At 38.1% G+C, this 16,904-nt stretch overlaps 1 protein-coding gene across 7 annotated transcripts in view; it reads right to left on the reverse strand.

Annotated features, from left to right (window-relative positions):
* The window catches only part of EYA1 (EYA transcriptional coactivator and phosphatase 1), a 157,450-nt gene that overhangs the window by 50,258 nt on the left and 90,288 nt on the right, over positions 1-16,904 (reverse strand). For 3 of the 7 annotated variants that reach the window (XM_058833363.1, XM_058833366.1, XM_058833370.1), the window contains 4 exons: positions 16,727-16,872; positions 12,543-12,680; positions 5,916-5,998; positions 5,309-5,495 (listed from right to left, as the gene is read on the reverse strand). In XM_058833363.1, the coding sequence (XP_058689346.1) occupies positions 5,309-5,495; positions 5,916-5,998; positions 12,543-12,680; positions 16,727-16,872 (554 nt within the window). The remainder of the gene's footprint in view (positions 1-5,308; positions 5,496-5,915; positions 5,999-12,542; positions 12,681-16,726; positions 16,873-16,904) is intronic. The other 4 variants (XM_058833365.1, XM_058833367.1, XM_058833364.1 and 1 more) reach the window with 3 other exon arrangements.

Consider the following 16,904-nt stretch of genomic DNA (forward strand, 5'->3'; position numbering starts at 1 on the left):
ATGAAAATCCCACCACAGTAATTGCTGCATTTTCTTACTGTTGATTTCAATGTACAGCAATAGCGTTCAATGACAAATCTGAGGAAAACTGACTATGCCAGAAAACCCAAAATCAAGCGTGTCCCTGGGTAAATCCAGCTGGTGTGTGTGTGTGTGTGGGTAGAGCTTTTGCTGCTGACAATGGCATTGCAAATTTTGTCAGACTTTTTCCCTACTACACTGAAAGGTTATGCAAAAAAAAGTAAACATACATTATCAAAGTAATCATATCTCATGTCACAATGTAAATTACAGGGATAAGGTGGGTCTAGGGTAGTTAGTACAGTCAAATGTCTCTGAAAGTAGCTATGTACAAAAATTTTCCATTTAGATTGTACCCAGATTAATGGCTTCCCCTTAAATCTTCTACTTCATTTTGCCAATGTTATTTCAACTCCTGTGTACCAGAATAAAAATAAGTAATTTGAATATGTCTGTCTTACACTATGATTTTCTTACTTTTGCATAATTAAAGTTTTCTTTTGCATAAATAAAGCTAAACACAAATTCCATGAGCACTTATACAAACTTCTACTTGCATACAACTGGACCAGGATTAAACAATGCAGCAGAACCACATGTATTTGTGGATTTTTTATTTTTACTTGTCTATAAAAGAAATAGCACTGTACTAGTAGTAAGTAAAAGCACTACATGAGTATTGCAAGAAATACAATAATGCCTGCTGGCATAGAAATATATCTCTAGTGCTGTTTTGACAAAATGTCAAAATCTTCACTTGAAAAACAAATTGAATGTTTGTATATTGAGAATTAAGAGCATGCTTAAACTTGACAGAAACTCTCAACAGTCTGTTAAAAATGGAGGCAAAAATGACTATTTATTTAAAAGCCTGGCTGAGGTTTTGATTAAGGATTGCATATTTAAAATAATGACAAAATATCATATATAACAGTATTTATAAACTATATGTGTCCACAACCCAAAGTGGTCCAGACTTTTTTTCTCCAGCATTTTTCATTGAAGAAAAAAGGTGAAGCAATCCATAATGATCCAGTAGTACCTGTATCCTTTGTCATTATTTCTTCCTTACTCATTATTCAGTTTTCAAACTGAAATTTGAAATCATTGTTACTTTTAATCCCACCAAAACCAAAGGAAAACATCCCAGGAGAACAACCATTATGAGAAAAGCAAAACCAATACTGCACTTTGCCATTCCTTACTTTATCCAATTTAATTTCTTTTTTTACAAAATTTTCCATTATTTTCCTTCCTTGTATAAATATATCCTCTAGATTTACTCTTCATTTATATTTACAAAAAAGAACAAACATTAGAATACCAGAAATGTACTGCAAATATAGCTGCATCTCTTTCCATACAGGTATTAGTGACAAGTTGCCTATATAATATGTATTCTTTCACTTTTCCACCTCTAATTTATTGTTATGAAACATGATAAGAAAAAACTGTAAAAGTTGCTTTCTCTTTTGTAATACTAAATGTGATATAGTACTTAAGGAAAAAGAAGTTTAGTCTTTAAGAGCAAAATAGTGACCCGTTCCTGAGACCAAGTTTTGTTGGCTGGCATAGCCCTTGTGAGGTTTTTAATCTGCATTGTGAAGTATGTGAGTAATATTAAAAAAAACCCAAACCTTCCAGTAATATATTAAACACATTTATTACAGAAACCAAGGAAAATTAAAGAGATTGAATCTCAAGAACAATGCAAATGTCTCTTGTGAGAAACACTGTTTAGTAAGTTATAAATACATCATCATATGAAATAGAAGGATAAATTCAACCTTCCTGACTGAATGTAAAAAAAAATAAAAATTGCACAAATCAAGATTTTTTTATTACCAGCTGTGATGATGGAGTTAAAATATTACAAGAGAAAATTATTATGGCTTTAGAAAAGGCAGGTTTTTTTTCCTATATTAACTCCTAGAAATACATGTTATGAATTTATGTTACTCAATTATATTCTATTATGTTATGAATCTATGTTACTCCAAAAAGTTTTGAGCATCAGGGTAGGCACAGTGGATGGGGGCATAACTCCATCTCTCTTGGGCAAGTTTCAACACTGGCAAACGGCTGGAAACTAAGTACGAAAACATAAAAAGGACAGATATCCACACAGCATTAATTCATCCCCCAGTCTCCAGTGATCTTGTGCATCAAGAATTTAATGCTGTCTGTGTAAATTTAATATTTGAGCTTGTCAAAGTTATGCTTGAACTGGCATCAACTTTTTGCTTCCACAACATCCTGCAACAAAGGGCTACACAGCTTACCTACATGAAACATAAAGAAATACGGTTTTTGTTCACTCTGAACCTATTTCAATGAATTTGAATATTGGAAGGGAGAACAAATATTTGCTCATTTATCTACTTTTATTCTCTTTTATAATTTTAGTTATTATTACTTATCTTAAATACTACGGCTTAGACAAAAAAATCAGTAACTTTCTGATTACATCATAAGAAAAATACAGGCTTTTGTGCACAAGAAAATAACATTAATTTGTATATCTGATTTATGGATACAAATACTATAAACCTCTGGGCAATGAATGGTTTTGTCCTGACTGTGGTACAAGAAAGTTTAAAATCCTGAAAGTGAAGAGAAAGAAGAATCACTGAACATGGAAAATCTCAGGTTTTTCTTCAATAATCCCTGCATATTCTGGATTGCACAGCAAAAACTTTAAAATTTAACTAGTAACTGAGGGAAACCATAAAAGGATTATTTTATATTTGGACAAGGAATTAAACTTATTTCAAGTGAAATTATCTGAGATTTCTGAGTCTGCAAAACACTACTAAAAATGTCACAAGAGCACATAATTACTTTCTCCCTTTCACATTTTTCTTACCAGACTCTTCTGTTTCACTTATTGGCATAAATTCATAGAAACCACCTATGTCTGTCAAATTATTCTGGTGCCTCTGTAAAGTCTGAAGGCTGTTCTGTGCTTGTCCTGGCATAGTTCATAACCACATGGATTACACAGTTTTTTTTAAATATAGAAGATGTCTAAGGATAGACAGCTGCAATTCAGCAGCTGGAGCCCATCCTACTAAATGTGATGGCCCTGCACTGCTCCCCACCATCCCACATTTGAAGCATTCCATTTGTGGTAAAGAATCAGCAGCCTAACTTGAGTAGATGTGGCAAAACAGCCTACAGAAATTTACTAATTGTAGTAAAAAATTGTTTAATTTCCTCTTTTGTTCTGCGTTTTTGACCCAGCTATGAATTTCCTTCTGTTGAATACACCTTCCACTTGTCCCCACTCCCCCAGCATTCCCTTTCTACATGCTGATCCCTGTTTTCTTTGAGTCCAGCCTTGCTTTGTCTTCCAAGCAGACTGTGTGTGAGCTCAACTGAGGGTTAGTAATAAACTTCAGCAAGAAAAAAGTACAGCCATTTACACTGTCCAAGAAGAAATGGCAAGCACAGCACTGGATTCACTGACAGGTCCTTCCTTCCCTTCTACCAGCACTGAAGGTTTGTGAAGCAGCAAAAGATTCTTGCCTAATTTCTCCTTAGGGGGCCAGCACTGGTATGTCAGCCACTTTCAACTGCTTTCATATCACTGGAGAGGCTTTGGCATCTCAGATTTAAGACTGTTGTTAAACTGAACTCTAATTAGAAGTGTTCATCTCTCTCCAGTCAATACAGAAGGAGTCTAAATGGGCTTGAGACTAATTTAAATGCATAAAGGAATAAAATGCATAAAGAAGAATGGAGAAATCTGGCCATACATCTTCTGCTGATTGCAACCACATTGATGGAGATGACTTTCATCAGCTCCTTCTAATAGAGTGGTCCACCTAATATGCAGGTCCACCTAAGTGTGCCTCTGCCTCTTATGTCTCTTAAATATGTCTCTTATGCCTCTTAAATATGCACATTTACTATAGCTTTTAGGAAGTAAATGCTATAGTAAAGATCCATGACTTTAGAAAAATACATGCAAAGATTTTGCAAAAGATTGAGACACAGATGATAGAATGATACACTTTTAGTATCTTGATAACAACTAAAACTTTATCACCTCAGGGTTAAGAGGAACTTTATCGCTTCCAACTTAACTGCTTCCAACTTAAAAAGAAAAACAAACAAAATAACACGAAAACAAAAGAAAAAAATTTCAAAAAAAAGCGAAAAGCAGGATAATTATGAAGACATCAATATGCATCCATATCTAAATGCCACAGACCCGAAAAAGCACTCATATATTTAGAAAGATTCATTTCTCAAATGCAGTGCACACACATGACCTTATGTATATAAATGCATACACCTGCTGTATTTTAGTCTGTACTTAATTGCAGCAAATGTCTCAAAGAGACAACAGTGCGTAACATACTCTTCAGGTGCACACCCATGCAGAAAAACAACAGAGGCCTAGCAAATTATAGTAAAATTTAGCATTGCACATGGAAGATCATCAAGTGCTTCAAGAGAACTAAAACCAACCTCATCCCAAAGAAGTCCGGAACAAAACCACCTGATACCAGTGACAAATCATAATCCTTCCTGTATTACTGATTAACACATCCACAGCCTTAGACAGACTTCATACTTCAGCCATCTACTAATGACTGACATGACTGCTCTGTTAAAAAATGGATTTAAACTTTTTTTTAATAATGATAAAAGCATTTTTCACCCCTCATTTCCAAAAACAGCTGGAGCAGTTTGGCATAAATGTTCAAAAAATAACCGGACTAGTAAAGGACTGCCAAATTCCACCAAGAAAGGTAAAATGACTAGGAAAAAGAATAAGCCACTGAAAATCTTTTCTTAAAATGGAAACACTTGTGCAATTTCAACTCTCCATTGAAAGCATTATTATGTCCTGTGAAACAAAGAACTCAAAAGTTCTCTTTTAAGTAGAGAGTTGGGTTATGGTTTGAAGGCCTCTTGATTTCAGTCTTATTTAAGAAAACTCAAAGGGGTTTATCTTAACTAATACAGAGATTAAAAGCACCAGGTTCTTGTTTATCGTAAAGACTTATCCATTTCCTGCAATTTTTAACACAAACACTTTACAAATAAATACAAACAACTTGTATTCCAGATAAGCTTTAAAACTTTTACTTATCTTTTTTTTTCCTTTAGTCTATATTCTGTTAAAATCTGTCCAAGATATGTCACAGGCTCAGGATTAAGAAATAATAATAAAAAAAAAATAAATCAACAACTACACAAAAAAAAAAATCCAATTCAATCCCCTTTCAACTTACAAAAACGTGTCTCATAGGGACCATAAAATCCATGTAATTACCTGCTGCAGGATCTGTAACTGCTTGACTGGTGATGCCAGATGGTGGTTCTTGAAGCTGGTATGTTGCATTTGTGGAGGGTGTCGTGGGGCTGGTGTTGCTGTTTGTCATGTAATGTGAAGGATATGGTGAGCTATTATAATACTGTGCGTATTGGCCCTGGCCAAAACTGGGATAAGAGGGATATTCCTGCAAAACAAAAAAGCAACTGAATAGTCCACCAAAGTTTTGCTACTTTTTAGTATAAATTCCAAAATATAACTACAAACACATGTCAGACTTTGAGCATGTATGCTTCCTGGACAGGATGCTGTAGGACCTAAAACTGTGAGGCAGTAAAACCAAGTCTAAATTACACATAATTTAGTATGTCTTCTCATACAATTAGTTTAGTAGGCACATTGCTGAAGATGTGTGAATAAGAATGTCAACCTCAGACAATTAGTTCTAGTATGAAAGATGACAGATTGAAGAAAAACATTTATAAACTTTGGTTTAAAAATAAAGGATGACAATTCCTTTCAACAAGATATTTAAGGGCTGAATGTTTGTAGTGGATGAGAATTCTAAGTTTGCCAAAGTTTGCTGAACTCATATTTACAAATTTACCTGCTGTGAACTATTAAATCCAGTAGAGTTTGTGAGTGAATTATTTCCTGCATATATTCCTGATGATGTTGTAAAACTGCTGCCTGAAATGAAATGAAAAATTATGTGAATTACTAAAACAAAGTATTGGAAAATAACTTCTATCACATGATTATATCATAACATTATGGCATATTTGTAATATTTCCCATATGTTGACCGATTCAGCTCTATATAACACGTTAATACATAGAAAGTGATAATTCATAGTTCTTACACTCTGTGTTTCATTATTGCATTAAAAAAAAAAACAAACCCTTGAAATGTAGACTGGAATTTTGGACCCACCTCAGCTCTGACTGAAAATTAGGTGTTTGTGCCCCTCTGAATAACAAATAACACCCTGCACTGTGGAAGTAATGAGGGTTTCTTTACACTCTTTACTTTTTTTTTATTATTATTTTTTCCTTTTAACAATAAGGGCAAGCCTTGTTCTGGGAGACACCAACTCCCCTTATGAAAGCCTGGTGGCTCTGTTTCTCCTCCCACCTTTGAGAACTGTGTCCTCTCCCCTCTCTGAGCCTCAGCCCCTCACAGGAGCAGCAAAAGCCATAAGTCCCTGCTCTGAACAGCTCAGTCTGACTGCAAAGCCATTAGGACTCTGATCGATCAGAGACTGCCTTGGGCTGCAAACCTTCCCTCTTTTGACAGAGTGTACTGGGCATGACACAAGAGAAAAAATGTACCTCTCTGAGAAGGGATACCCAAGATGGAATTTAGCCCAGAGACTGAATTACTGCCTTCATCTCCCTGCTCCAGCTTTCATGAGTCACCAAAATAGACAGATGGGTCTCTCGTTTAATACCCAACCTGAGAAGCTGTTCCACTAAAAGGGCAGCCACCCCCTTTCAGCTGTTTTGCCTTGCTGGTTATAACCCAGGAGTGACACAGGCACCAGCTGAGACATATGGATGCACAGGGTGAAGCTACATAAGCCACCACAAAGTCTGTAATGAGGCAACCTCTTGAACTCGTCCAGCAGGAGAGCACCAGGCAGCGCAGGTTATTAAAGTGCACAGGTTGTTTACAGCCTCCCTCACCACCAAAATCTGCCTCAGTGCAAAGGTGTACAGAGACCTTGGGAGCAAAACGTGCAGGTGAGCAAAGGAGACAAGGACGGATGAAAATCACCAGGGAGCCAGGCACACAGATGCACCAATCCTCCGATGTACCCGACACAACTCAATTAACAATCAAATCCAAGAAGAGGTTGCTCACTGGGAGAAGTGACATTTCTTGCAACTCCAAAGAGGACAGAATGCAGGCTGGAGTCCATACTTACTACAACCCCTGAAGGACATTTGTGAGCTATTTACTTTTCTTAAAAAAATACCATACCAATAGGTATTGTAGCTATGAGAAACCAGAAGGAAAAATATTTAAATGTTATGACTAAAATGTTGCTAAAAGCACATATAAGCTAATCCCCAAAGAAGTAGAAAAGAAGTTCAACAGCAGTGGGAGTAAAGGATGAAGTTTAAACTTAACATATGAAATGACTGTAAACATTTCTTTCTTCTACTAGTGCAAAATCTCTGATTGTTGATAGATGCTACTAATCCTGTGAACTAAAATCAGATTACTTCAGCCGAAGAGTTGACGTCCAAGTTTAGCAGATAGTACAGATAAACAGTACTAATGAGAAAAACATGTTGTTTTAAATTTAATTTGAAATTGGAAAACAGATGTTATTTTTTTAATTGTAACAAACACGAAAGCCAAAATACAGCTGAAAAATATTTTAAATTGAAAAACTTTGTAATGATATTTTATTTCTAAGAGTGCTCTGGCTGGAAGAATATAAGTCACTGTGTCTCTTATTTCTGTAGGGTTTTTTTGAATGATGCAGTAATACATTCAAACCCAGGTTTTAAAAGTGCACAGTTTGAGCCACTCTAAAAAAAATATAAAAGGCCCCTCATAGTTATAAGTAGAAAAAACTCCAGACTTTGCTTGAGGAATACATTATCTTTCCTCAGAAAGCTTGGAAAATAATTTGCAAGAGCAAATGATTAAAGTAATTACATGCCAGCCAGCATCTCTCCCTCTCAGACAAAGACACACACACACACTAACACGCAGATCTCTTTCATCTCATGGTCAGCACTGGGTTCTATGGAGGAGGGGTAAGGGTCTCCTAGACCGTAACAAACATGAAGCAGGTTTCTCAAAAACAGCTCTGTGGGCCACCCAGAACTACAGGCCTGAAGTTGTTTTTAAAATACTCATGATTTTGCAAATTGTTTTTTAAATATTCAGCCATAACATGGCATAGAGCCGCTATCCTGCCTTAGCTGAACAAACACAAAAATGAGAATCACTACAAAACATGCGAGATTTACTGCCCTAAGTTGGCCGGCTACATCGCTTTAAAATGTGATAAAAGCTGTAAATTGCAGGTCAAAGGTCTATTTTGCAAAGAGCTCTGACCCACATTAAAGCTGGGAATCCCAGTCAGCATCGGAAGGCGGCCGGACCCTGCTGGGACTAGGGCGCGCTCCAGGCATGGGGCACGCCCTGTGTCACCGCAGGCATGGGATAAGGTCCTCCCCCATGTATTGGCCACAGAAGCCCATTTGCTTTCCTAGCTCAGTCTCCTTGCCATGGGCTATGTCTATCATCAGGGTACAATGTATGTGGCAGAAGTTTAGTGCAGCTCTCTTGGGAAAGCTTTAGACGGCCAGATGGGCTATTTAAACTCAAGGTTTCTTCCGTTTGCTTACAGTGTTTAAAAATCCTTGGCAAACTCCCCCTTGTTGTCCTAGTAACTGCTTAGCCATCCAGCACAATATTTTTATACTGTATAATAATAACCAAATACCTTAACGTTTACTTTTTTACGGTTGAATTCCCAAACCAATCAGATAGTTATTCTCTATCATCACAGCCCTGGTAACTAAAACAAAGCTAGTGCTCATCACAGGTCTAGCACCCTTCCAGTGGTAGGGTATTCGGGTGGAGGGTAAAAGCCGTGCTTTTTATCACAATCAAAGGAGACTCAAATAAGACATTTGCAAATGGAGTTCTCCCCTTGCTGCTCCCCCCAGCCCTTCTCCACTCCATTTATCCTCACTGTGCAATCCTTATTAGTCTGCCAATATAGGAGCAACGGCCCATTCCCACAGCCATTAGTCATGTAAGTGGTCTTTCAACATCTATGAAGCAACTTATATGAAAAACAGCTTAAGGAACACACTCGTTAAATAAAGTAAAGGGTGGGGGAGGAGAGTGGGGAGATGGGTGGCAGAATCGCCTGAGTCTTCCCCCTGCACCCTCCCTTACTGAAATTATAAATTTGTGACAAACAAAAATCCAATTACCAGAATAAACTTAGCCAAAGAGTCACAGGCAGCAATTCTCCCCATCATTTTCATAAGTTGGCAGCCTCTCTCCCCACTATTGTTCGGTGACTAATGGCACTGTAATTTTAGCAGGGTCAGGAAAAGCACTGGGTTTAATTGGCTGCACACGCACCACGAGGCAGCGTCTCTACATTGCAGGGAGACATTCATCCCAGGGACAGGAACCAGAATTAACTCCAAAGCTCTGGAGTGCAAGGTAACCCCAGTCAGGGAACATGAGCAGGACAACTGCAAGGCCGCTAGGAAATCCCCTTTGCTGCAGGCAAGAATGCCAGCAGGGCCCCGAGTGCGCTGTCATGTAATGCTCCGTTGTGAAGTAGGTTGTGGGATCCATTATCTCCATTTAGCAGCTCAGCAGCTGCACGCAGGAGATGGAGAACAGCTATTGCAGGCTATGACAAGGCAGAGGCTGCAGCCTGCCCATATACTGCTAGAGAGAAAAGGGAGAATAAACTCATTTTCCTCTTTGGAGGTTTCTGCACAAACAACTGAACAGCAGCAGCACTAACCCCATCTTCTGTCATAAGAATCAATTTTGTCCTTAAATAATAGTTGAAATTATGAATAGGTTCTCCTTCCAAAATTAAATTAGGAAAGGGAAACAAATGTTCCTGTTTACTTTTAATAGCTGTTCAATCAAAAGGAAGAATTAAGTCAATTTTGAGTTGTTTCAAATACAAAAGTTTACTTTATTAAAATATTACAAAGACATATATTCTCAAGTATAGTATAGACATATATCGTCAAACATTTAACTGCAAGAAAGGCCTGTTCAGCAATGTGATTCTTTTCTACTTAGCAACTAACAATTCCACCAGTCCTTTCATTTGAAATATTCTCCTTATTTCCATTCTTACAGTCTCTAAGGTTTCTGTAGAAGACCAGTCCTTCCCTCACCCACACATTGTGCTGCTTATGAGCACAACAGGAAGGACATACACACCACAGGGACCTTCCAACTCGTGACTCTTCTGCCCAAGCCAGACTGTCAGTGATCCACTGACTCCCACAGGTGGGCAGCCCTCAGCCCAAGCACATCACAACTAAAGCAGAACACAGGCTCTAGCCTGCAAGGGAGGAGATCCCCTCCTCCCTAAGCCCTGCAGACAATTCCATAATTAAATCAATGCTTCTGATCCTTTTCTTATTAGAGCTTCACAACTGGGTCATCTTTAACATATTTCTTTTTGCAGAATATTTTAAGATCCTTGCCTCTCAAAGTATACAGCTGAAATACTTTCTGAAATCTTACTATTCAATCTCTTGACAACTGTCACTCTTTGCTGAACAATTCTGATCTTATACAAATTTTGCATATAACAAAAAAAAAAAAAAAAAAGCAGTACCCATTATGGCAGACTCTGTGCAGTCTATTGACAGAGTCCTAGTTTTGCACTACTAATGCCAGCATTCACATTACTTAAAGCATTCACTTAAAATTTTCCAAGCACTCTCTACGTTATCCTATGCTCCTCCCTCTTCCCTCCCTCTATTGAATGAGTTTCCCATAGACATCTGCAAAACTACTTCCCTGTCCTGCCTATAATCCCTTTTTATTGACATCCCTCTGCTCGATATCTTACAAAAAAACACCTTTAGAGCCCTTAGATAACCAGTATGGGATGCCAACTGTTTATTATACATAAATAGTGTCAGCTTTATTGTTTCATTAAGCTCCTCTAGGCTGTGTGTTTAATTTTAGCTTCCAAATTCTATGGGGCACTATATTTTTATTTGCCTGTAGAAGTTCACACACCAGCATCCCAGTATATGACTGTGGCATGAAGGCACTACTGCAATAGAAATTATAGGCAGCACAGACATGATTTTTCAATAACACTACTTCCTAGCAACCGTGAATTATCAGTTCCTTAAAAGCTGAAATGTCGATTTCAGAAGTTAATTTTAGCCACTGCTAGCAAGTATTTTGAGCTCTCTCCTACAGAGAAGTAGGACTTTTTGTGGGGGGAGATGGGTGTGGAGGTGTGTTTGTTGTCTGAGGTTTTTTTGTGTAGCTGCCTGCAGAAAGCAAAACCAGTGACCTTGCTTGGCTATATTTACTCTGATGTGGAGAAGATCATCACTATTCAGCATGTAGATGAAAATCCATCTGCTTCTCTGGTCCTGTCCCTCTTGTTTGTCAGAGCACACTATAAATCAGCAATATTTCAGATGTCAGATGGTCACTTCTGCCCTGTGGCACTCCACAACACGCAGTTCAAAGGAAGATTAAAAAAAATGCAACAAAAAACATCTCTCTTGTGCCTGAGCAGGACCGAATCAATATATCTTTAAAGCTTTGGAACAAAAGCAAAATCTTATGCACTTAGTCTCTGAAAGTACTTCTGCCTCAAGACAATTAATGGAGTGTTTACTTGGTGGCACACAGTTTAGACTGAGCTTGATAATATAAAAAGGAGCTAAACTTATAAAAAAATGTGTTCCATTTCTGTGATTGATGACTTATTTCAATAATTCCAAAATCTGCAACACACCTGATGTCTACTGCCAAATTCAGAGGTGAAAAGGCCTGCAGCAGACATCCCAAACTAGCTATTTCTTGTAAACAAAGATTTTTTAGAATATCCATTAAGTGGTGAACAGTCCAGAGCCAGGCACACCCAGTGGCTTCTCAATACAGAAAAGGGAAAAGGAATTGGGAGAAGAAGGTGGAAAGACTTTAAGTAAACTAAACAGACAACTACAGCTACAAAATATAATTGATAATAATAGCCTGCACATACAAAGACTTATGGCTTTTAAATAGACATCAAAGAAACAGACTTCAATCATTACTTAGCTACCTTCACAGCTGCAGTAGGTATTTTTATCTTCTCCCTCTTCAAACACACTCAGGTGTCAAATTATATTTGGCACTTCCTAAATTCATAATCCTGTCACGTTTTACAGGACTAGCTTTGTCTCATTCACTGTTTGCTAAACTACTGCTATTCAGGGATGCATTTTTTACTGTAATAACACTAGAACACTTCACTATTTGAAATTAAATGAAGGAAAGGATCTTCCAGACTGCTGAGAGATAGCCTGTTGCTCTCTCATCAAAGACAGTCATCATTTCATCTCCAATTGCAATAAAATCAGAGTTAAATGCTCCAGCAAACAGTCATTTTCATTCTATTTAGCAAAATTTAGAAAAATAAGGAGGAAAAACTCCCACAACAGCAGTAGCTATATCGAATTAATGGTAATATCTGTTTATACAGACCTTGCATCTGGTAGGTATAGGGAGCTTGTCCAGGTTGAGGTGTGCTAAAGCTGGCACCGTAGCTTAGAAATCCTGTCTGTCCAGGTGACTGTGACTGTGCCAATCCACCTTCTGTCTTGATGCCTGCCCACAATGCACCTAAATCAGTTAGTGACAGCAAATCTATTTGTTCATATTGAAACACGGATGGAAAATAAAATCACTTAATTAACAGCCATTTTAACATACACCTACTATTGACTGAGAGAATGAATATTAAGAGCATGCACAAATTAACAGGGTAAGGGCAGTCTGAAAGTACACTGAAAACTGAAGTTCACCAGGGAGAGGTTAAATTCAAAACTGTGTTTCCAATAACTGCAAAAGAAATTTATACATGAACAGGAAGTTGCATTATTCCTTTTTTCCTTTCCTGCCAGAGGCAAACTTTTCCATATATTCATGACATTACACAGAGGTAGATTAGCAACTTTATATGAATTTAATGAAGCATAGCATAGCCAAGCTCTCCTACCATCTACCCATTAACGACATAACTGAGAATTGCATTGTATATCATTCCTATATGAAAATTACACAGGTCCAAGAATGTTTTTTTAAAGAATTAGAAGTGGATAAAGGGAACTAGCACTATTAAGTACAATTATGATTTTTCAAAGGTAATTAAACGCTAATTCAGTTCTTAACAAATAAGCATCTAAGAGGCAGGAACTATTCCTGAAGCAATCTCTTGAACTGGGAAAAACATAGCAGAGTCATTAATCTGCACTGACAGAGAAATCCATTACACACCACATTACTCTCTCATTTCTAAATTTAGCTATAAAAGAATCCAAAGCCTGATCAATGAATGACTTGCTGCCCAGTTTCTGTGATTCTTCCCTCAATTTGTAAGGCAATGAGCAAGCAAATATCAGCAAGCAAAATACTGAGGAAATGCACACAATTCAGCTTCTGTCTCTTAGTTTTAATTATAAGGTTGTCCCAATATGAACTACCATTTAAAAATAATTATAGCCAAAGTAATGGAAAAGTGATACAATATTCTAAGGTTTCACTGTGGCATTCCGTGATACTTCATTGTTCAGAAACCAATATTTGAACTGAATTAACTAAGTGTGAATTACTAACATTCCTTTGAAAATTACTGTTAATCTAAATCCATTTCCTAGATGGATTTTTCTTTAGACAATATTCAACAATGTTTCAAGATGGGAGAGGACTCAGAAGTTACTGTGCTGGCAAAACTTCAATACCTCCCTATATACAAATGGCAGCATATTTTCTAACATCTAAGTAATTATTTTTCAACTGTTGTCATTAATTAACCTTAATTCCTTCTGCCAGACCTTCTAACTGCCGAGCTAAACCTGCTTGCTTGTTTTTCCCTGATGCTTACTTGATTCTTCTGTTTCATGTTACAATTAAGCAGTTCGAATGACAAATCTTGACACCTCATTTCCAAGGGGAAACTCCTGCTATGGATGGTTTGGTATCAACAATCCCTATTTGTTGTCTGTTTAAGGACTTCTGAAATGCTGATTAAATACAGCTTAGAGAAAGTTTAACTAAATCAATTAAGCATTAAATTTCTAGTCTAAATTTCCTTTAGCAGCCTGATCCAACTGTCCATCTCAGACGGAGCAGGAGGAGATGATCAAAAGCAGGAGGAGGAGGATGCCACTTGAGTGAAGACAACTTGGCACTGACACACCCTTTTGCAAACCTCCATGCTATGAAGAGCCTTTCATCTCCTGGGACTTACCCTCACGCTTGCTCTCATCCAGAAAGCCTTCACTCATCAAACCGTGGTGCTCCCTTCCCCCAAGTCTTATGTACTCAAGGAAGTGGGAAGGGACAGTGACACAAGAGGACTGCCAGGATCTTCAAAGTAAAGAAGTTGGTAAGCAAAGCCTTTGCTAGATGCTGGTGCTGGAGCAGGCAGGAGGAAAGATCTCCAGGAAATTCTCCAGCCTCCTCAGGGGCTTTACAGATGAAGCAGAGCCAGAAGCCCCAGGGCAACAGCTGTCAATGGCATTCCCTTCCACCCCCCTTCCTGCCTGCATGGCTGTGGAGGTGGGGAACTGGAAAAATGAAGAGGCTAGTGGTACAGTTGAGACAGCACCTTCCTAAACTCTACTCTAGAGAGAAAACTTGAGACAGGCTGATACAGGAGCTCATGAATACTCTTTCTTCCAACAGACCCAGAGTAAAGAAACAAAAACAAAGAGGCCTCAACTTAGTTTTTCCTTTCGCATAGGCGTAAGTCTTCTCCCTTTATACTGCTGTAAGGTTTCTGCCTGGATGAAAGAAAGGCAAGACAGAGGGTATATGGGGTCTAAACTACAGACCAAAGAGCAGAATTTTGGCTCTAAGCAAAGCTTCAGTTCTTGCCTATTGCAAATTAGTGCCCAATTTCATTTGGGAGCAAAGATTATATGGCAAGCCTTAAATATGCAAAAATATATGTTAAATTCCAAAACTTTTAATAGTTATTTGCTTTTAAATATTACTTCTTTAAAGTACATCAGCAAGGAGCACCTTAGCACCAGCCACATGTCACAAGTCTGAAAAGAACAAAACATGTCAAAATTCTCTTGACTCAGAAGCTGAGGATTTCAGTGGTCAAAAGTAGCTCTGCAATGTAAAACATTGCAAATTTATCTGAAGTCCTAGGCACGGGGGATGGACTAGGCAAAAAACCAAACCATAACAAAAGAGCAGGATAGCATGTTAACCCCTACAAGCAGTTGCCAAATAAAGCAACTCTCAATTACAGCTCTGATGACAGTGAGACAGCATAACTCAAGCAGTGAAATCAAGGCCTGGCTGAAGTCAGTGGGAATTTTAGAGTTGACTTCAGTGAGACCAGGATTTAATCCAGGGGAACCAAGCAAAAACCAAAAAAGTCACTTTTTGGGCTGCCCAAGCCTAGCCTGACAGTCAGCTACGTATGAACACGAGGTGTCCACAGGAGAAACAGGTCAACAAAAACAGGGTGGGGAAAAGGATTGTCTGTCATCATCCCACCTGATCCAGATGGAATTAGCAGACAAGCTTTCATCAGCAACAGGAGCTCCTCTGTGTGTGTATGTGTGTGCATGTGTCCAAGATTCCCCATCTCACAGTGTAAGTTTAAAATATGTGCATTCAAACTGAAACTGAAACATCCAATTTATACTTAAAAGCCTATTATAAAGTAAGGGGAAATAATAATATTGTTCTTTTATCTACTGTTCACCATAATCTGCCATAGGATATCCTTGAGATCCAGTGGATTTTCAACTTGCAGACTTCAAGATGAAAGATTCACTCGTTTTGCACTTACAACTTTTAACAATTTTAAAGTGAACAGCTTGTATGGTAAGTTCTGTCTTTTTGGTATAAAACTTAAATTATCTGAACATATTTTTACAAAATATACTGCTCAAAGCATGTGGATTGTATATTTTTAATATATTCCTCCAGAGGAATATAAGACCTATTTTCTAATAATGCATCCTTGCTGCTGCACTGCTACATGGTCTGCCAGCAGACAGTCTGGCAGGAAAATGGTCTCACCCATGGCAGCTTGTTTTTAAATTAAATTTTTTGGGAAATATTTGCTACTTAGTACTATCTTTGTCATCAGGCAGACAGAGCTTTACTGGCAATTTACCTCAATTTTCACCTCCAGGGAGTTTTAAAACATTGGAAAGTGAGGGGTTTTTTTTGATGGAGGCATTTTTGAATCAGTTCTTCTGCCTGCTGAAAATCAGCACAGCCTCACAGATTCATCTGGGTTCTAGTAATCTCTATCAGCTGAAATTCAGACTTTTACATCCCAATGTAACCTCACGCACTGCTGGGGAGCAGAGTCCTGAGAAGGTCACCAGGAGCTGGGCCTGTGTCATGGAAGCCCTGAGATCTCTTTTCCCATTTCCCTGCTGTATTTTTGATTTCACCCACAAAAAGCTAATGAACCTCTCCTCCTGATCCTAAAATGGGTTAATCTTGAGCAGCTTTTTAGTTCTTTAACACATAAAGTAAGCATCACTCATTCCAAGATGGGAAAATTAACAGTTCTCCGCAAGAAATGCCCTAGAGCACAGCTGTCCCACTAAGCATTAACCTAAGGGTCACACAATCTTGATCTAAAAAACCATTTACCTCAGGAATGAACCATCACAGCCGTGATTCCTTACCATAGGAAGGGATTCCGTAGGGTTGGCCGGGCTGGGGGTAAGTGGCATAGGCTGTAGCTTGTTGCATTCCCGTTGTAAACTGTGTCTGCCCATACGCAGCCATCGTTTGTGAAGATGGGGTAGGAAGAATATGTGGGTAGGGTCTGCTATTGATTACAAATGACAGAAAACAGGACAG

This window comes from Poecile atricapillus, chromosome 2 (assembly GCF_030490865.1).
Source record: "Poecile atricapillus isolate bPoeAtr1 chromosome 2, bPoeAtr1.hap1, whole genome shotgun sequence".
Taxonomy (NCBI): domain Eukaryota; kingdom Metazoa; phylum Chordata; class Aves; order Passeriformes; family Paridae; genus Poecile; species Poecile atricapillus.